Source organism: Sciurus vulgaris, assembly GCF_902686455.1.
Source record: "Sciurus vulgaris genome assembly, chromosome: 5".
Classification (NCBI taxonomy): domain Eukaryota; kingdom Metazoa; phylum Chordata; class Mammalia; order Rodentia; family Sciuridae; genus Sciurus; species Sciurus vulgaris.
Genome location: NC_136465.1, coordinates 174,422,808 through 174,444,078, shown reverse-complemented (window position 1 = coordinate 174,444,078; position 21,271 = coordinate 174,422,808). Strand labels below are relative to the sequence as shown.

Below are 21,271 nucleotides of genomic sequence, written 5' to 3'. Positions count from 1 at the left end.
GTGGGTGGGTCCTCTGCACTCCCTCGCCCTCACGCGGGCGTCGAACCTGACTGGTGTTGCAGAGCTAGGCCTGCGGGGACAGAACCTGTGGTCCTCCAGCTCTGCTCCTGCACTGGAGCTCCACACCCACGCCTCCCTCCTGCTCAAGGTTGGACCCTCTCAACTACTGCCCATCCCAAGTCCACCCAGTTAAGCTCAGGGTCCTTCCATTCTCACGCCACCAGTGGGGCTAGGCATCCGAATGCTCCCTGATGGGTGCTGGAGCTAGGCTGGGCTCCCCAACAGCCAGGGCAGGGCAGGGCAGGGCAGAGCCAGGGATGGGGGGCAGTGGGACCCACCATGCTTGGCGTTTTGAGTGGTGCGCCGCCGCAGGCTGTGTTCCAGCAACTGGTGGGTGCGGGTGGGGCTGGCTCCTGCCATTAAGCGCACAGTGGCTTCATGCAGGAACACCTGGAGAGTACAGGGGGACAGAGTCAAGCGCCCGGTCCTCACCTCTCCAGGCCCTAGGGGGTACTTCTTGAGCCATTTCATCTATCATCTGATGATGCTGCCCTCTCCTCTCCATGCCACCCTGTCTTGCTCACCCCTTGAAAGCAACCTCTCTTGTCCCCAAGCCAAGCCAGATACCTGGATGGGCGGCAGGAAAGAGGAACAAAGCAAAAGCCAGCTGGCACAAGTAGGAGCAAGAAAGGAGGTAAGCGGGGGTATGGGCCCTGGTGCGCCCTCTGGGGCTGAGACAGGCAGGTTGTGTGAAGCCTCCAGTCCTGATGCTGCCTCCAGCCCGACAAAAGGACAAGGCAGGCAGGGACAGAGGGTGAGGGGAGAGCTGAGCTAGTACCAAGGTCGTGGCTTGTTTCCTTCTGTTTCTTCAGAAAGGAGGAGACTAGAGATTTCCAGCTGTAAGTTTGCAGCACTTAGGTAAATAGGAATAGTGGGAGGAGGAGGACAAGGTCTAGGCATCTAATTTCTTAAAATCCCAACCTCTTTCTTCAATGCCTCATACCCAGTCAGTGCTGCTGGGTGGCAATGAGGACCCACTGAAGTCTCCTCAGCAGGAACAGGTGGATGGAGAATATTCTAGAGGAGCCCTTGATGCCAGCCACACTGTGAGTAGACCAGAGCGTTGTCCAGAATGAGTCGCCCAAGACAGCGTTGTCACCCAAACCTTGGGGCACACTTCTCTTTTCCACAGCAAGAACTGGTTCTCTGGCAATTGTATTTTGTCTGTTGTGCCATCTTGGCTTGCTGCACACAGTGGGCAGTGTGACCCTGGAGGGTATCCTAGCACCTTAGGTTGAGGGTTTATTAGCTTCATGGTCCCAGCCTCATTCTGAGACCTTCTCCCATCTGTGTAGTGATTTCCCCGTCCCTGACACTTCAGAGTCTCTCTCTCAAATAAAAAGAATCTGGTTTTTAATATTTGGTGGTACTGGCAATTGAACCCAGGAATGCTCTATCACTGAGCTAAATCCCCAACCTTTTTCATTTTATTTTTTTGAGACAGGGTCTCACTAAATTGTTGAGACTGGCCTCAAATTTGCAATCCTCCTGCCTGAGCCTCCTGTGTCACTGGGATTGTCACCACACCTGGCTCCTCACTCAAATTTTTAGAAAATAATTCAATTAAGAGACTGTGCTTGCACATGTGTGTGTATGTGTGTGAACACATGTATATGTGACAGGGAAAGAGTGAGCAAGAGGGGGACTCTATGAGAGAAAAACTTCTCTTGTTTTATAGCTTCTGTTCAGGTAGTCTCTGCTGATTCCATTTCTTATCAAAATAAACAACCCCCCTTTTGTTCCCCTGCCATTCTCTTCCCTACCAAAAAAAAGTATGCAAGTAAAAATACTTTGATTCCAACATAAAGAAATGATAAATGTTTGAGGTGAGAAATATGCCAATTACCTTGGTCTGATTATTACACATTAAGCAGATGTACTGAAATACTATTCTATGCCCAGTAAATATCTACAATTACTATATGTCAATTAATAATAAATATACTTAAAAAAGGTTTAATACCAGCCAGGTGTGGTGGCATGTGACTGCAGTCCCAGCATTCAGGAGGCTGAGGCAGGCAGGTTGCTTGGGCCACAAGGTGAGACCCATCTCCAAAAATAAACAACAAAGTGTCTAATACTTTAATTAGCAATAAAAATCAGCAAGGAAATTACTTGAGTCCAGCAAGCTCAGTTACACAACTGTCCTCAGAGAGTTATCTCAGAGCAGGTAGAGCCACTGCCCAGTGGGTATAACATGGAGAAAGTTAGGCAGCAGAAATGAAGCCCCCAGTGTCTCAGAGAAAGGATTAAAGTGAACTTCTCTTTAAATGTGCGTGTGTGTGTGTGTTTTGGTACTGGGGACCGCATTCAGGGGTACTTGACCACTGAGCCACATCCCCAGCCCTATTTTGTATTTTATTTAGAGACAGGGTCTCACTGAGTTGCTTAGGGCCTTGCTTTCGCTGAGGCTGGCTTTGAAGTCTTGATCCTCCTGCCTTAGCCTCCCGAGCTGCGGGCACCAGCTAAATGTGGTTCTAAGGAGATTCTGTCGCTCTAAAAGTCAGGGAAGCCCCCTTGTGGCTAGGACCAGGAGTGCCTGAACTGCCGGCCTGCCATTTTAAGTCCTCCCACCTGGCATCTGACTGGTGAGGTTTGGCTCTGTGAGCTGCCCCTGTCCAGGGACAAGAATGTGGCTGCTCGTTGCTGTACTTCAGGATTGGGCACAGTAGGTACTCAACAATGAGTGCTGAACAAAGAAACACGTAGCACCCAGCCCACCCCAATCTGCCCATCCCCCCAGCTTCCTGGGCCTCACCTTGCGGTATGCCGGGCGGAAGCTGTGTGCCAGTCTGCGCAGGCTTCCTAGGTCCCTCTGGAAGCCGGCCAGCTCAGCGCCTGAGGCATGGTAGGTCTCACCCAGGGCCTGGCTGACGCCTGCTTGCTTTTGCCAGAGTGATGTCCGCAGTGACAGTAATAGGTCACAGGTCAGCAGCTGGACCACCTGTGGAATGATCATAGAGAGAGAAGAGAGGTGACTGGCTTATGCCTAACTCAGGGGACGCCAGCGCCCATTAGGCCCTCCCTCGGCCTGACACTCGGCACAGTGTGCAGCACAGAGCCTGGGGAAAGAGAAGAGCTGGTGGGAGCACTGGTCCCTCCTGTGGTCTTGGGAGGTAGATCTTTCCCTCCATTCTTCAAGTGGGAAAGCTGAGTCTCTGAAAGGGGCAGTGGCTTGTGCGAGGGACAACACAGCCCAGGTAAGTGGCAGGGGCAGGACTAAAACTGTGGGTCTGAGGGCATAGGTGCTCCACCTCAAGGAAGCCCCCAGGGCTGGCTGGAGGCTGAGATGCCCAAGCGCCGAGGTCTTCCTTCTCCAGGCGCATCCAGAGTCCATCGGAAATGGCAACAGAGCTCCAGAGGTGGGAGGGGAGGGTGCGCACGAAGGGAGACCGACAGTGGGTCAGAGCCCCGGCCGTTGGCTGACCTGGATTAATCTTGTTTTTCCACTTACTACCTACAGGACCCTAGCATCCAGCAGCCTCTCTGCACCTGTTTCCGGAGTCAGGAGATGGACTACTGATCTTTATCTGTGTAGGCCTCATGGACTGTGCAGCCACATACTTAGTTGGCTGCCTGCGCAGCTCCCGATGCCGTGACCACCACGTGGAGCAGTGAGTGAGAAGGCAGCCCTCTCGCTATTGGCCCTCACAGGGACTCTCCCTGGCTGACTTCTCACCTTACCCAGCCTGGCTTTCCTTTCCCCGGCACTGGACCTGTGGAGGTCACTGTGCTGCCCAGACCCTGCCCTTCTCCCTGCCTATGCCTGCAGGAGCCCTGACCTTGGCCATTCTGTGTTCTGGCTGCTGAGAGCCTCAAGGGGAAATGATCAGGAAACCTCTCCTTGAAGAAAAGCTGGCATTTCTAGGGTTTGGGTTCTACAGGAATGCCTCTGGGCCATGGGGCAGCAGGCCTGGGTCAGATGGATCTCTGGGCTCTCCTGGGCCCATTCTCTCACTTCAGAGCTGCTACCCAGGAACCGCAGCCCCAAGGGTGGCTCTAAAGCCTCTTTCATCCCCCAACTTAGCTGAGACTGGCTCTCTCAGGAAGGCATACACTAAGGGAGACCAACAGAGAGCCCAACAGTGCCTCTCCTTGGTCTTTTGTGCACACTGCCTGTCCCTGTAGGGCTGACACTGGGATTCACCCAATGCCCAGGCCCACTGATAACCTTTAACTTGAGGTGCCAGCCAAGTCACCTGGGACCAACCCCAGTGAGCAGCTTGCTGACACTCCAGGATGCTCCTCATTGTGCCACGTTTCCCAGGGAAGCCGATGATGTCAGCTGTCCCAGGACAGCCGTGCCTTCTGCAACATCTTCTAACAAGGATCCCTTCCCCAAGTGACAGGGCCTTGGGTCAGGGCCTGTGGGAGTCTCGCAGGCCGAGCAGGCCTCTGGGATGCACTGTGGGAACATTGCACGAGTACTGCCAGAACGTGCAATGCAACTACAATGCACCGCAGCTGCCCGCCAGGAGGTGTGCGGCTGCCGCTGAGGCACCAGGGTAGTCTGCTGGCTCAGGTGCTTGCCTGAGGGTCGGGGCCGCTCAAAGGCTGTCAGCAGAGGCTGGGAAGTAGACGAGCTGCCTGCAGCACATGTGGACCCTGGCCAGCTGCAGAGAACTGTGGCCAGCGGATCTGGGGTTCAGGGAGCCTAGAGAGGTGCAGGCAAATATGCTTGCCCTGGGAAGCAAAAAACGGCATCCACCTAGACAACAGGCCACATTCTGGGAAAGGGGCCACTAGTACAGTTCCGTCTCTTGGACGGTCCTACATGCTGGGCAAGCATGAGGGGTGGGAGCATTCAGACTGACCAGAGCTCTGGCACCTCCAGAGGCCAGCTAAGCCCCTACTCACGTGGTTGAGGGCAGGGTCAGCAGTGACCCCACTGACATTGAGGCTGCTCCACAGGTGGCCACTGGCCCTCTCGCAATGACAGAAGGAATTCTGCTGCCCATCTGCTTTCCCGGAGAGTGAGGCGTGCATGGCTCTACAGGTGTGGAAGATGGCCTTCACCAGGGGGCTCCTGCAGCAGTGACAGGGAGGTGAGCAGCAGGAGGACAGGCGGGAGTTCAAGCTGGTTACCACCATACCCCACGTCACTGTAACACATGGGTCTGTAACTGCAATGCTGCCATATAGTTCCTGCCAGCTCCAGACCTGAAATGCCAGCCCTGAACTAGGTCCGCCCCTCCCCAGCAACAAGTCTGGAAGACCCAGGCTTAACCACCAGATAAGAAGCCACCTAAGACAGGAATTCAGATAAACTGTGTCTAGTTTCCTTGACCATACAGTGGCCCCAATACTGCTGGCCACTACCTACAGTGACATCAGGTGTTGGCCCCATTGTTTTGTACCTGTTCTCTAAGGACGGTTTCCCCCAAAGGCTGCTATTAAAAAGTCTCTGGGGAAAGCATGGGAAGCGGGAAGGTCCCCACAGCATCACTGCTCCAAAAAGCACAGGGAGCCAGGAGGACCTGTATCCTAGGGGCAGGGATGCCCACGAAGGTGTCTTGGCTCTCTGCTGAAGCTCTGCCGTCTAGAAGTGAAGCAGTTTCAGATAACCTATCTGCTGAGCCTCAGCTTCCTCAGGTGAGCTGGCCAGAGATGCCCTCAGGTGGAGTGCTCATGTAGGGTTGGGTGCTTACTTCCCAGTGGGCTTAAAGTGGGGCCACATAATAAAACTGGGCTGTTAGACCTACCTCAGGGAGTGCGGGGCTTAACCTGCTCATCCCACCTTTCTCAATTCCCTCCCACACTCCTGGCTGAGTGTTTGGCAGGAAAGGTGCCAGCCTTGCTTCTCCAGACAGGAGCCCCTGGGGCCTTTCTGTCTTGGAGCATTTTACAGTCACTCTCAGGATCACTCAGACTAAATCAGAAACAGCCAGGGTGACGGCAGGCAGGGCTGCCCATCACTAAGGGCCAAATGTCCCCAAGGTGCAGACATGAGTCTCAGAGGAATGTCACAAGCTACAGGTCTTTTAGTTACAGAGGCTGACAGGGCTGATGGGGGCGAAGAGCGGCTGAAAGGAACCTGGAAGGAACGTTGGACCTACATAGGCTTCAGGGAGATGCTGGCTTTCCTGAGTGGCTGCAGCCACATAGCACTGCTGCCTCCACTGTGCAGTTTCTAATTTTGTCAGGAACCAGTCTGCTTTCTCTCCTGCAGCCTGTGGTAGCAGGAGGAGGTCCCAGAATGGTACTGATAGCTGCTGAGGCAACCATCGAGCTGTGCACGGCCCAGTGGTCACACGGAAGGCTGTGTGCGCTGCCCCTTCTATGGCTCCCATCTACCATAGTTCTGACCCTTCAGCTCACTGTGGCCACCTGGACCTGCCCCCTCTCACTAACCCACACAAGATTCTCCTGGAGAGAAGCAGGTGCGTAGCCAAGAAGCCTTACGTACTCAGTCACTTCAAGGGCCTTGGGGACATGCTCTACTTCAGTAAAATGCGCACGCACGGCTGCATCGTCTCCCTGGAGCCAGCTGATAGCCATAGTGATAGCGGATGTCCACCACCGACAGATGATGTCTGGACCTAGAGGGAACAGCAGGAAACACTCCAGTGCCCACAGGAAGCAGCCTGGGGAGCTCTGCACAGCTCAGTGGCCTGCCCTACATGGTGCATGGCGTCTTCACCTTCGCATGATGGGGAGGGGCCTCGGGGCTGCCCTCACGCACGATTCTGGTGGGAGCGTCAATTGGCACTCCTGCTAACACAATATTCCCATTTTTGGCAATCTACCAACAAAATTGGCTTAGCGAAGTTTAACAAAGATTTTTACTATAGTGTTATTTTTAAATGAAGAGTTGGACACAACCTAAACGTCCAATAGCCATAAAGACTGGTGTCTTCAAATCAATCAGTAGTAGCAGGTTTATTTTAGAATATTTTATATCTTTTCCTCTCTCAGCCTCAGTTTTTTTCAACTGAAAAATTATGATACCAGTGATTTCACAAAGCCAGTAGAGATGTCACATCAGAGAACACACCCTCTTCTAAACTGAAGCACAGAGGCTGCAAGGTCGCTGGTCATGCTGCAGTGGCTGCTTTTCTGGGATTCTTCCCTCCCTAGGGACAGCGGGCGGGGAGTAGCTGGGCACCTTCATCACCCAGTGGTCACAGAAACCTGAGAGGTGGCAATAATGTGGTTGGCATCCTGATGGCAGTTGAGGGAGAGAAGAATGTCCTGCTGTCAATTCAGTCAGTAAGGTTGCTCTCCTACCCTCAAGACCAAGGGAAGTCAGATAGTGACAGAGATGCCAGATGGAAGTCTCCTCAGCATCGAGTGGGAGGACCAGCCTCAGGGGGCTACTGTGCACCCTGATGCCTGGACCACCTGCTGCTTATTCAGCATCTGGGAATCACCCAGCCAGGGCCCGAGATATAAACCTGGGACCAGAGAAGAGGCTTGAGTGTACACTCCTAGCTAACCCTGGGCACAGAGAGAAGGGCTGGGCATGACTGAATTAAGTACCCCCAGGACTTTGGAGCCACCTGCAGATGCTCACCAAGGGCTGACTTGAGCACGGAGCTGCTGGAGAATGGTGGGGTCACAAACCCCACAGAGTCCACAAAAGAATGAAGCAATTTCAGGTATTCTAGAGCACTTGAGAATTCACTAAAAAGAAAAGAAAGGCTCCCATGTACATTAGAACATACACAAAGACCACGCTCATGAGCTGGCTGTTCAGCTTTCCAGCTCTAAGATCCGGTGGCCCTTTCTGGCCCCTTCTCCCCACCATCCGAGGTGCAGGGAGCTCTGCCCATGCGTGGCCTTCCGTACTCCACAGGCCAGCCTTCCTCACCTGTCTCTGGGCTCTTCCCTCTACCAGGAGGGCCAACCTTTCTCTCTCCCCTCCTCAGCCAACCCTGACTCCTCCCCCTTAAGGCCCAGTTCCAATGTCCTCCCTGAAATTCTGTCTCTCCCTGGCAGATCTGCCCCCTCCCTCCCTCCTCAAATACACTACACTGTCAGGACCTGGATCTTGTATGAGAATGACTTTGTCACCTTTCTGCCTCCCAGGACTTATTCTGTAAAGGCAAGGCTGTGCTCAGTAACTATGTAAAATTGTAGGCATGCTCACTGAGGGGCTGGGTACCCAAGATATCCAGGCTAGTGGCATCTGCCTTCTGCTGCGCTCTGCACATACCAGTCCTATCCCCTCTCAACAGGCTACTGCTTTAATTTGATGAACAAATTTAACTAAATTCCTGACTTGCTCCAACAAACTGGCTGCACTTGGTAAAGGCATGGGTAAGAGGGGAAAAGAGATGTACTTGGTCTAGAAAAGAGGCCAAGTCAGCTCACATAGGGTTCCATTTTTGAAAAATGAAGACAAAGGAATCATTCTATCTCTTGGCCTGTCACCATGGGGTGGCCTAGGAACTTTACCAACTCTCTTCTTCCTGGTCTCCAGCCTTCTTCTTGGCCTGAGGTTTTACCAAGGACTCCACAGCTTGCTCTAGCAGGTTCTTGCAGAAGGCCTGATGGACCTGGGCAATGGGGTCAGCTGAAGAAGATAAAAGCAAGACGCGTTAAATGGGTCTTACGTATGAGCCTTTTTGGTGCTAAGAGTTTTGCCCAATGGCAGAGCACACAAGTGCATGTTTACACACAAGTGCATGTTTAGCATGTGCACAGCCCTGCGTTCTAACCCAGCTCCCCCACCTCCCAAAGAAAAAAAGGTCTTTTTTAGGAGCACTTTGTTTTTACAGAGAAAAGGGGATGGTGAAGGGACCCAAGCTGTGTCTTGTAATGGGGATCAAATTCCTCTTCCCCACCAAACTCCTAAACTACTCTGCTAAATAGCCACAAGGTAGGAAGGGGAGTCAACCCAAACTGGAGAGCCCAAGACTCTAAGCAGTTCTAGATTCGGCCCGCTGGAGGATGGCCATGTGTGCGCTGCATCTCTCGGCACTGTGCTCAGGACTTCAACGTTGGATCTCTAAAGGGATGGCCATAAGCTTGTCAAAAAAACAACAAAACAAGGAAAGGTAGACACTACCCCAAGTCTAAGAGGCTGCCTCTTCTTGAGGCTCAAGGGAACAGCTAGCCAGGGAGGGATGGTGAGCGGTGGCTGCCGTGCTGCGGACGTGAAGAGCGCTGCCGCTGCCCCAGAGCCTGGCCGTGTTCTGGCCAAGCTAACTAGGAGGGACCTCGCAATGCCTGCTTATCTGAATGTCACTGATAAGCCCCTTTACTGGAACGCCCCAAATTATGGCATCATTGGCACCTCTCCGCCCCTCATAAGTGGCAGACAGGGGCCTCGACCCTACCAGAAGGAAGAGGAACATTTATGAACATTTTTCTGGGTGATAAGGCCTAGACCCTAGGACTAAAAGAGGCACACGAACCTGTGGGAAGTCTTGGCTATAAACAAAGTCATCAGGGGGAAGGGGGCTGGAAAACTTAGGAATTGTTTTTTCTTTCATTCTTTACTCTTTGGTGTTCAACGTAATTCTTACATTGAGCAATTTAAAACAAAAGGACAGCAACCACCTCCAAATATTTGACAGCCCTCCTATACCTGCAAAGCATGCCTCCTCTCCTTACAGGCCCCCATTCAGAGGGGGAAAGTGCAGCAGAAAGCAGAAAGCCACCAAGCACTCAAGGTCTGAGTACACCCCGACGAGCCTCTGCAGCTCCAAGGCCAGGCGAGTCAACTTCAATCACTATCAAATGCCAGAGACAGAAAGCCTGCATCTCCTTTCAGTGCCTGGAGCCCTGTTCCTGTCACCACTCTGAGCACTTGATGACTGCCTGCTGCCTATTGTTCCCCAACTGCTCCATATATGTCTATCTGCTTTCCCAACGGGACAGAAGGCCCAGAGGCCAGGGAACTGCAAGCCCCAAACATCCTTTGTATCTTCAAAGTGCCCAGGACAAGGACTAAGAATACAGTTGGTGCTTAATCAAAACTTATCATATGTGACATTATAATGTAAGGACCACAGGCTTTGATTGACTGAAAAAGCAAAGCTGTACAGCCAGCTCAGTCACAGACAGGCTCTGATCAGGCTTGGAACCTCAGAAAGTTACTTAACCTCCCTGAGCCTCTATTAAAAAAAACAAACAAAAAAAGAATTATATAAGCCTGAGACCAAGGCTGCCCAGGAACCTGCAACAGGGCCGCTCCCATGGCTGTCTCCAATTCTGATGGCAGTGAAGGCACTCTCACCTGGGTTCCTCTCAGCACAGTACAGACTCTCCTTGGCTGCTGACTTCACTGACCAGCTCCGCTCCATGAAAAACTTCTGGCCCAGAGGGTGGCAGAGCCAGCGCAGGGAGTCAGGGACAGCGCTGCGCTCAGGACCACACAGATTCTGGGCACGACTGAGGAAGTAGTTCTGTGGAAGGACAAAAACCAGGGTGACATCAAGGTAGCAGAATGGCTGTCTATAGCTGTTATGAGATCATCTGAAAGCCTGATGGTGGAGGAGGGCTCTGGGGCGCGTAAGGAAAGGGGATGAATGGGTGTGGAGGGGGACATTGCACGGGTTCCCGGAAGTGAAGCACATCATGGAAGCTAGGGCAAGGGACTGTTCTGGGGAGCTGGCCAGTATGGGCAGGAGGGAACAGCCCAAGGTAACAAGGGGCCCCTGCTGCATCCTGTCCTGTTAGCACTCAACTTGCAGAGTGGGGTGGGGGTTGTTTGCTGAGGAGGGTTCCCAGAGGTCACCTGCCTATACTCACTCTCTGCCCCTGGAATACCAACCCAGGCAGCTCCCATGATCCTGGGACATTTTCTCATGTCATTTTAAAATATATATATATATATATATATATATATATATATATTTTTTTTTTTTTAGTTGTAGGTGGACATAATACCTTTATTTTATTTTTATATGGTGCTGAGGATCGAACTCAGTGTCTCACATGTTCTAGGCAAGTGCTCCACCGAGCCACAACCCTAGCCCCATCTCGTGTCATTTTAATTCTATCTTTAGGAGTATTTTAAGGCAAAGTCATATTCTGCTTTGACTAATGTGTCATTTCTTTTACCTTTGCCTATAGAGGGTATAAACAGTAGCAGATCCAGCCGCCACTATCAGACCAGACAGCTCTGGAGTGAAGGATAATGGAGGTTCACCCAGGACCGTGCAGGCACACGTGTGCGCTGCAAGGACGGCTCCTCCAGAAAGCCCTCGGCCTTCCTTGCATGATCCCCAGCCAGCACAAGACTCTGCTGGGTAATTCACCACTGCCAGTCCCAGTCTCCATTTCTACTTACCAGGATAATAGCATTTCAGAGCCCCAGTAACCAAATTGCAAGGATAATGCTGTCACATGTTTTTGGAAGTTCTGTCATTTTTTGAGTGAGGATACCTTTAGTCTGGGGGTTAAACCCAGGGGTGCTCTACTACTGAGCTACATCTCCAGCCCTCTTTATTTTGAGACAGGTCTACATTGCCAGGCTGGTCTTGAACTTATGATCTTCCTGACTCAGGCTCCCGAGTAGCTGGAATTAAAGGCGTGCGCCACCAAAACTTGCAAGTGATGACATCTTTACTTAAACTCTCATGATTTTTCAACCTGTGAAACTACTCAACAATCCGAATAGGAAGCTGAGCAGAGAATGAGAGAGAGAAAAGCACAGGCAGAGCCAAGGAGCCCAGAGTGGGGGCTGCTGGGACACAGCCCCAGGACTTGCCCATTCCACTTCAGTCGTTGCCTCCACAACGAAGCCAGTGGCCTCATGGTCTGGTTCAGTCTGATGGTTCTGACCTTTACTGGGCTCTAAGCAGCCATCGGCTAATATAACAGCTTCAGAAGACTTGAATGCCAGGGTCAGAAATAGCATGGCCAAAGTGAAACCACCCAAGGCTGCAGATGGAAAGACTGCCTCTCTCAGGGGAACCTGGAGATCGCTGCATGTATCAGAGAAAACTACCTGGCCGATCTGTTGTAAAGACACACTCTGACCTTCTCACAGTAGCTGATGGGACGAGGGGAGCACATCACTTAAATTTCTAATCATAGAGTAGTGAGTGGTATTATCTTTATTCCCCTGTGCTGACCAGTTTTAAGCAAAGAATATTGGAGAGAAAATGTAGAGGAACCCCTGATCTTCTGTGACCCTCAACAAAGTGCCAACTGAATCTCAGCTCGTAACAAACAGCGGGAGAACTGCAGCTGAGCAGTGACAAGGCTGGAGAGGGTGAGACTCCAGGGACTCAGAAATTCCAAAGTCTTCCAACAGTTGACCCCAATATCTCCCAAGAATAGCCCGACCCAAGGCCCAATCAGGAAGGGAATGTAGTGCTTGCTTAAGGGGAAACTGAGGCCTAACTGTTCGCTCAGAAAGACCCCAATGTCACACATGGAATCAGAAACAAAGCCTGGTCAGGTTGTACGACAAGAAGAAACCACAGAAGCCATTTAGAAAAACATTAAGTTGAAATATACTTTTAAGCTGAATTCTCAAAAAGGAATAACTTTACTTATAACGCAGTGGGGGAGAGGAGAGCTTGATTTTAGTGGTTTGAAGTAATAAGAAATATAAATCTGGGATAAGACACCCCCAGTCTTGCTTCTATAAGGGAAATTAAGAAAATAACTTGTTACTCTTTTAATTTTCTTGGCATCATAGCCCTATGATAATTTTCCTAAAAAATCTTTAAAAACATTTTCCTATATTTTATCGACATTGGAATTCGTTCCTAAGCTGAGGCGCAGGAGCCCCTCCCAGGAGTCCCAGAACTGTTTAACCCTGGGCACTTTCCAGGACTCTTAGGCCAGTCCCAACTCCAGGTGCTGTGCCCCACCACCCCAAGTGGCTAACCATGCACTTCTCAAATTGTGTGTCATGGCATTCTAAAGAGACATAGCAAAGGCTCAGGAGCCAAGTGAAATTTTTGAGGAAAATAACAATGCTCAACATCAGATGGACACCATGTAAACTACCAGATTGAGGTAGTGCACTGTGTCAGTGGGAGACCAATGCCTTCCTTTAAATGACATCATATTTTGGTGAAGTTGAATTTTGGGGCGTTACTGTGATAAAGAAGCAAGAACTGGCTGGGCGCAGGGGTGCATGCCTATAATCCCAGCTACTTGGGAGGTTGAGGAAGGAGGATCACTAGTTCAAAGCCAGCTTCAGCAACTTAGTGAGACCCTGTCTCAAAATAAAAAATTAAAAGGGCTGGGGATGTAGCTCAGTGGTAAAGTGCTCCAGGGTTCAATCTCCAGTACCAAAGAATGAAAAGAAAAAAGAAAGAAAACCAGTGTAGAACAGGAAATGCAGGTGGTGGTGGTGCCTAATCTGATTGAGGACTCAGAGGTTATGTTCAACAGACACAGACATCCGATTAGTAAGTAATTATGGTTATTAAGAATCAAAAATATAGAAGAAATATTCTTTTCATGATTGATTTTTTTTCAAATGAGTACTAACCTGTGAAGACATAAATCCCTATTTAGGACTGTTCCAACTGACAACAGAACTAAACTACTACCACTGACATATATGACTCTTAGGTATTTCTTTTGGATGTGGGCACCACTGGCGGGGGGAAAAAAAATCAGTAAGACACACAGTGCCATGAATCTAGAAAATTTGGGAACCTCTGGTCTAAAACATTTTCAGAGGCCAGCCCTCCACTTGCCCTCAAAGCCTAGTTCATTTGCTAGCTAAATCTATCTTGCCAAACTCAAACCTTCTTCCTTTTGGATCTTTATTTTAAGAAAGTGTCTGGGTCTCTTAATTTACACCTCCCAAAGGAATGGAACAGAAAGGGCCAATTACCTTAGAGATAGATAGCAGTTCTCCTTCCCCATTTTACTAAATATGTGCAAACTAAGCAAAACTACTAAAGTTCCAAATATTTATATCCTTTGACCCAGCATCATCATCAGAAGTTTTAGTCTGAGGAAGTTGCCAGAGGTGGGTGAGGACAATGTAAAAAGATGCTCCCTATAACACAGTTTATAATAGCAAATACTGGAAATGATCCAAATGTCCCTTAGCAGCACCAAGTATCTCTGCAGAATAAGGTCACTACGAAGATGACCAAGCCATGCGCGGTGGCACACTTATAATCACAGTGACTCAGGAGACTGAGGCAGGAGGATCGCGAATTCAAAGCCAGCCTCAGCAACTTAGCAAGGCCCTAAGCAACTCGGGGAGACCTTGTCTCTAAATAAAAAATAAAAAGGGTTGGGGATGGGGCTCAGTGGTCAAGCACCGGTGGGTTCAATTCCCCAGTACCAAAAAAGGAAAGAAGACCAAGATCTATCATTAGGCTGAAAAAAAGCAAGTGCCAAAACAAGGTTTATGGTATGATTACATTAAATAAATCACAACGTATACATGCATTAATATGTGTAGGGAAAAATTTCTGAGAAAATATACACTAGATTATTCATTGCTTGTCAGGCATACAAAATATTATCTGGGGGGATCATGGGCAGGAGCATTTTTCTTTATTTGAGATGGGGTCTTGCTCTGTTGCTCAGGCTGGTCTTGAACACCTGGGCTCAAGTGATCCTCCTGTCTCAGCATCCCAAGGAGCTGGGATCATGGGCACACGCCTGTGTACCTAGCTTTCAGGGATAATTTGTGTGTATTTGTGTGTGTGAGAGAAAAAGAGGGAGAGGTGGGAGGGAGAGAGGGACAGAGGGAGGGAGGGGGGAGAGGGGGGGGGGGAGAGGGGGAGAGAGTGAGCACGCGCGCACAATATGGTGGGAAATGAACCAGGGTGTGCCATCGCTGACCAAACACTACCCCTTTTCATTTTATTTTTTAAATTTTGAGACAGGGTCTCACTAAGTTGCTCAAGCTGGCCTTGAATCTGCACTCCTGTCACTGGGATTACAGGTATGCCCCACCATGCCTGGATTAGGGACAATCCTGATCCTCAGCTGCGACACATATGCCTACTTCAAAAAGACTCTCTGAGTTCTTTTTTTTTTTTTTTTTTTGCGGTGCTGGGGATTGAACCCAGGGCCTTGTGCATTCAAGGCAATGCACTCTACCAACTGAGCTACATCCCCAGCCCTTCTCTGAGTTCTTTTTAAAGGGCAGATGCAGAGACCTGCCGCTGCCTCCGTGGGGCTCTCCGCCTCTCGCGCACAACGCAGGTCCCCGGTCCCAGGTCCCAGAGCAGGAGCCGCACCCCGGCGCAGAGCGCAGGAATGGTGGACGGCGGCGGGCGCGGGCGGGAGTGGCGGCCCCAGCAACCCCGCCTTGCTGCCGCCCGGCGACCCGCAGCTCATCGCACTCATCGTGGAGCAGCTCAAGAGCCGCGGCCTGTTTGACAGCTTCCGCCCGGACTGCCTGGCGGACGTGGACACCAAGCCAGCCTACCAAAACCCGAGGCAAAAAGTGGATAATTTTGTGTCAACACATCTAGACAAGCAGGAATGGAATCCTACGATGAACAAGAACCAGTTACGGAACGGGCTGAGGCACAGCGTGGTTCAGGCGGGGATGCTGGAAGCAGGAGTAGACAGGATCATTTCTCAGGTGGTGGATCCAAAACTCAACCACATCTTCAGGCCACAGATCGAATGAGCGATTCATGAGTTCTTGGCGGCCCAGAAAAAGGAAGCTGTGCCGGCGCCCCCTCCCGAGCCAGAGAGCCAGGACCCGCCAGCGCCGTCCCAGGACACTTCCTAAGAATATTCCTGGCACCTTTTGAAAACTCCATTTAATTAATGGTGAAGAAATGGATCCCTGTTCCGTGCAAGCATGACTTCATCCGGCCGAGGGCCACTGAACTCAAAAGATTTCCATCTTGGGCTGGAGAGATAGCTCAGTCGGTAGAGTGCTTGCCTCGCAAACACAAGGCCCTGGGTTCGATCCCCAGCACCGCAAAAAAAAAAAAAAAAAAAAAAGATTTCCATCTTGACTGTGGGGCAGTGTCCAGATAGAGAAGGAACAAGTTTGGTGGTGGGAACGCTGCATGTGCCCCTGCTTTGGGCTGCCACTGCACCTGCTTGTTCGGGGGCACGACATCCGGTACACACTACAGAGTATGCGCACTACAGCCACTGGAGTGGCTCTCAGACAACTTTATACTTGAACGTGGAGGCTGCACATGGATTCGAGGGTTTGTGCTCTGGGATAAACAAGCTACAGTGAAAGAACATAGCCAGTTCCGAAGGTGACTCAGAGACTAAGGACAGCGGAGCTTAGTGGGGAGTAGGTGGTGGACAGTGCTAATCAGTGTCTTTCTCAGAGTTAGACTAGAATGTACAGCCCTGAGCATCAATAGCCTTAAAGTCGGTTGTGATGGTCTTGTCCGTGACTCTTCTAGTCGGGTTCCTCCCCTGGTCAGAGGTGACGGAAGGCGGAGGCCTGAGTGATCGAGGATGCTGAGACATCAGGCACAAGGAGAGACGTCTGCAGGTTCCCTGTCCTCCAAGGGCTAGTGAGCCTTGGATATGTTTGTTCTTTTCTCGTGTTTGTGTTTTTTAGAAAAGTGAATTATCAGTAAATGGCGTTAAGTTTTGTAAAAAAATTATTTGGTACTCTTAAAAAAAAAAAAGGGCAGATGCATATTAGTAGTAAGGACAACTGAAATCCCACTGGGGTTTTGTTTTGGTACTAGGGATGAACTCAAGGGCGCTCAACCACTAAGTCACACCCCTAGTCGTACTTTGTATTTTATTTAGAGACAGGGTCTCACTGAGTTGCTTAGTGCCTTGCTGTTGCTGAGGTTGGCTTTGAACTTGTGATCCTCCTGCCTCAGCCTCCCGAGCTGTTGGAATTACAGACATGCGCCACGTGCCTGGCTGGGGTTTTTTCTTTTATATATATATATATATATATATATATATATATATTTAAAATTATGGATGGACACAATACCTTTATTTTATTTGTTTTTATGTGTTGTTGAAGATTGAACCCAGTGCCTCACATGGGATAGGGCGAGCGCTCTGCCACTGAACCACAACCCTAGCCTCCCTAGTGGGGTTTTTGAGATGACTAGCTGATCATAAAATTTATATGGCCAGGAGAAGACCAAAAAATTGTCACTAAAGGTGGAGGACTGATACGTCTAGATATTAAGACCAACTAGAAAACTGAGCCTTTAGGGCTGTGTGGTGATACAATGGAACAAATTCCAGTCCCAAAACAGACCCACCACACTTGGACACTAGATTTATAAAAACAGGTGTTACACTGTGCAGTGGAGTTTTTTTTTTAAATAACAGGTATTTAAAATAAAGGTATTGGGTCAGATAGATATCCATATTAAAAAATCAATTCCAGTAGATCAGGGATCTGTATGTGTAAAGCAAAAAATATAGCTTATATAGACAACACAGGAGAGCATTTTCATGACTGACATAGAGCAAAGGTTTAGTGAACAAAACAAAGCATCTACCTATAAAAGAAGACTAATAATCTAGATTTCAGAAAAGGCAAATAAGTCACACAGTGGGAGAAGATATCTGCAGAAGCACATATCCAAAAAAAGGATCACATCTAGAATAATGAGCTCCCATATCAACAAAAAGACAAACAGCACCAATAAAAAACAGGTAAGACTCAATAGGGTTTGCACAAAGAGACTCTACAAATTGCCAATAAACATACGAAAAGGTGCTCATCAACGATCACTCGGGAAATGCAAATATAAACTACAACGAGATGCACTAAAAGGACCAAGGAAGCCTGTGATGCTACCACGTATTTGGTGAGGATGTGAAGCGGGCATTTGGGTACACTGCCGGTGGAGTGGGAACTGGCACCAAGTTGGAAATATGCATGACATATGACCCTGCAATGCCATTCATTCCTCACAGCAGCACTATTCAGAAAAATCCCAAACAGGAAGCAACTCAAGAGTCCATCTGTAATGGTATAGTCATACAGTGTAACAGTATAAAGTCCTATGAATGAACAATCTGCAACTCCATGTGACAACATGAGTGATTTATACACATGACAGTGAGCAAAAGAAGCCAGACACAAAGCAGTACACACTGCCTGCTCTCCAAACATAAAGCTTACATAGAGGCAAAACATCTGAGTGATCAGATGTTTTTCCTTGGCTGGGAAACTTGGGGAAGAAGCAGTTTAATGACTGCAAGGGGACCTTTTGAGGTTGTTTCTTGATCTGTCTGCTGGTTAAATGGGTTACTTTGTAAAATCACCAAAGGCCTGGGGGCAGTTCAGTGGTGGAGCACTTGCCTAGCAAGCTCAAGGCCCTGTGTTCCATGCCCAGTACTCCAAAAAAAAAAAAAAAAAAAAAATAATAATAATAAATAAAATAAACAAAAAAGGCAACAACAACAAACAGTAGACAGATTATGCTGGTGGAATTCACAATAGTGGTTAGCTTAGCTTGAATGGGGGCAGGGAGAGTGGAGGGGGCTTTGAAGGAAGCTTCTGGGGATGCTGGGAACATTCTTCATGATCTGGGTGGTTGTTACATGGGTGAGTTCCTTTTGTGAAAAGTCCTCAAGTTCAAATGTGTGTCTTTTTTTCTTGTATGCTGAGCTTTGGTAAAATGTCTTCGAAATTTGGGGGCTAAGAAATTATATGTGTAATTAGGTCCAGAGCACTAAGACAAACAAACTGAGTAGGGGAGAGGCCTTGCCAGTGCCTCCTACTCTCAGCCTAGATTCAGGTTTCCCAGAGAGCTCACCCAGACCTCCCCTGAGATCCAGTCAGGAGCCCAGCATGCTTTCTTCAGGCAGTAGGTCAGCCCCACCCCAATACTCACCCTCACACTGTTCTGAAGGCCTGGCCCCTGCCAGACTGTATACTCCCCAAGGACAGGGCAAAGGCCCTGCTCACTGTGATGTCTACTCTGGAAGTGCCCAGCCCAGAGCAAATGCCCAATAAAGTTTGCTAAAAGAAGGATGTCTTGACTGTGTTCACAGAAACAGGGTCAAAACATGGAAAGACTGGGATTCTCAGTGTCCTCTGTCACCTAGACTATAGGGATGCACTTCGGGAAACACCCAGTGTCACCAAAAGACATATTCCTGTTCATTCTCAGCTTACCACTTCCATTGCTAAGATATGGAAACAAACTGAGATGTGATAATTCCATTTTGACGTAACTGAATGTGTTCAGCAGTCTACCCAAAGTGGGGCACTGTGTAAAATAAGCCTAAAAGAAAGTCTGAGGTCAGCAAATGCTGTGAACTAGCTGATAACAAGGCCCGGGAATTAGCCAGCTGTGAATGCCCATGCTGGCACCTCGCCAGGCACGCTGGGAGGCACTCGATACCCTCAGTTCCCACCCTAGTTCTGATGAGCTCTTTGCAGACAAGCGCTGCTTTTCATTTCTGGATTCACAGTGCTGTGATCAATAAATGCCTTTTGGGTGAATAAAAGAACCAAGAAATACAACCAGAAGATTTCAAGTATGAACAGCTCAATATGAACCCCTGAGTACAGCCACACAGGATCTCTGAACTAGTCTTCTTGCCTCAGGACACCAGAATGTCCTGCGTATATGTAAGGGACAGGAGGGGAGGAATCTTGGTCTGTTTCATTCACTGCTGTGTATTTGTGGCATGAGTTAAGTCAATGAATACCTATTCCTTTAGATGATAGATACCAGAGGGTTGGCCCACACTGCTTTTTAGCTACTGGTTGAGGACAATGCTCAGCAGAGTTTTGTAGAAGGAAATGAGGGATACTCACAGCCAGGAAGCCCAGCTTGCCTCCATACCGCGTCTTGAGTCCCATGGCAGCTGTCAGATGGATCTCAACCAGTATGCTTGGTGGGATTTTTTCCTCTGCACACTCAGCCAGGTTCACAGCACACAAAGCCATGTGTACATCTGAACAGGCAGATCCTGCAGGAAGCTTCCCTAGGGCAGGCAGAAATAGACACTAATGTTGACAGATTTCCCAAAGTAAACATTTCCCGCTTTATGAAGCACAATAAGAGGAACAGTGGTTCCAGAGGAGAAAGATGTGAAGTTTTGTGATCAGACAGATCTGGATGGGACACCAGGTTCCCATGTGACTTACTAGCTGTGTGCTCTTGTCTACCTCACAGGGTGGCTGGGTACTTGGCTCTGTAAAATGGGAGTTGTCATGATTGCTGGTCATTTTAAAGGACTTAGAATATTTTCCAAAATAATATCAACAACATGGCTACCTTCTGCTGATACAGTACTGAGTCTCCAAACATTTCAGTGGAGGTAATGAAAACTTAAAACAAACAAAAAAGCCTAAAGCAGGTTTGGATTACAATAAATAAGCATATATCACATTGAAGAAGTAACAAAACTGAGCAATGACGGCCAGACATGTGTCAGGTTGGTAGGCAGGAGTCTATGAAAGGACTGCTATGCCCTCTCCTGTGAAAGATGCACAACAGCCATCTGAGGGCAACGCTGAGGCTGTGTTGCTTGCTTTGGTCTCCAAAGGCTGGGAGGAGGCAAGGCCAGGCCTCATGACCTCACTCAGCTGTGTTCTTCCCACTGGGATGATGGATGGCCTTCAGCCCTGTTATCATTCTGTATTGACCTGGGGTGTCTATATTCCCTAAGAGGCATTAAGCTTTCTCTTCAAGGGGAGAAGGGTACGGTGTAGTGGCAGTGCAGAAGCCACACCGTAGTCACCTGTCCCCTCAGTGCCTCCCACAGGCCCTGGTCCAGAGAATGCTCAGTGAATGTGGAAGGAATGAGTGATGTGAGGTTCTCCAGCTGAAATTCTCTAGAATTTGACAGCCAGTACAGTACAGTCTCCTGATCAGAAACCAGGGTGTGGGGTTTGTCTGTTCCAAAGACACATTGAGAGGCAAAGAATAGAATCAGGGGAGATTTGCAAATAGGGATTTCTGTAGAAACTGTAAAACTGGCTCCACTCCTGGTCACTTCTTTGATCTGAGTGCCCAAGTGTGCTCCATTTCTGGCTGAAGTTCCTTAAAGTCACTAGGGATTTACAACACCTTCCAAAATCTACAGTTACCTTCTGACCCTCACCTTACTGCTGGTGAAGTCCCAGCAATAACTTACCCTCCTCTATCATCTCTGTCTTCGCTCCCCCAGCACAAAGTCTCTCAGTCCTCCTCGGACCTGTGACTGCCCTGCTCAGGCAGAGTCCACTCTGACTCCCATGCTCTGGCTGTCTTCTACGTGAGGTATCCTTCCACATGCCCTTTCTCATCGGCTATCCCCTGTAGGCCAGGTCTCACAGGCAAGTGTTCACCTCTTCCTGGGAAAACTGCTCTTGCTTGGCAAGAGCCTAGCTGGCTCCTTGCTATACCTGTCACATCCACTGAAT

The 21,271-nt window shown here is 49.3% G+C and overlaps 1 protein-coding gene and 1 pseudogene across 2 annotated transcripts in view; one reads left to right on the top strand and one right to left on the bottom strand.

The window, feature by feature from the left end:
* The window catches only part of SREBF2 (sterol regulatory element binding transcription factor 2), a 60,332-nt gene that overhangs the window by 1,730 nt on the left and 37,331 nt on the right, over positions 1-21,271 (bottom strand). Inside the window, exons 11-18 of the mRNA XM_079141211.1 lie at positions 19,679-19,848; positions 10,244-10,412; positions 8,458-8,575; positions 7,574-7,683; positions 6,467-6,599; positions 4,918-5,086; positions 2,819-3,004; positions 339-450 (exon numbers count right to left, since the gene is read on the bottom strand). Coding sequence (XP_078997337.1) covers positions 339-450; positions 2,819-3,004; positions 4,918-5,086; positions 6,467-6,599; positions 7,574-7,683; positions 8,458-8,575; positions 10,244-10,412; positions 19,679-19,848 — 1,167 coding nt within the window. The remainder of the gene's footprint in view (positions 1-338; positions 451-2,818; positions 3,005-4,917; positions 5,087-6,466; positions 6,600-7,573; positions 7,684-8,457; positions 8,576-10,243; positions 10,413-19,678; positions 19,849-21,271) is intronic.
* LOC306662298 (biorientation of chromosomes in cell division protein 1-like) lies at positions 15,092-15,788 on the top strand (annotated as a pseudogene). The gene has a single exon. The product of its transcript is annotated as a biorientation of chromosomes in cell division protein 1-like (transcript).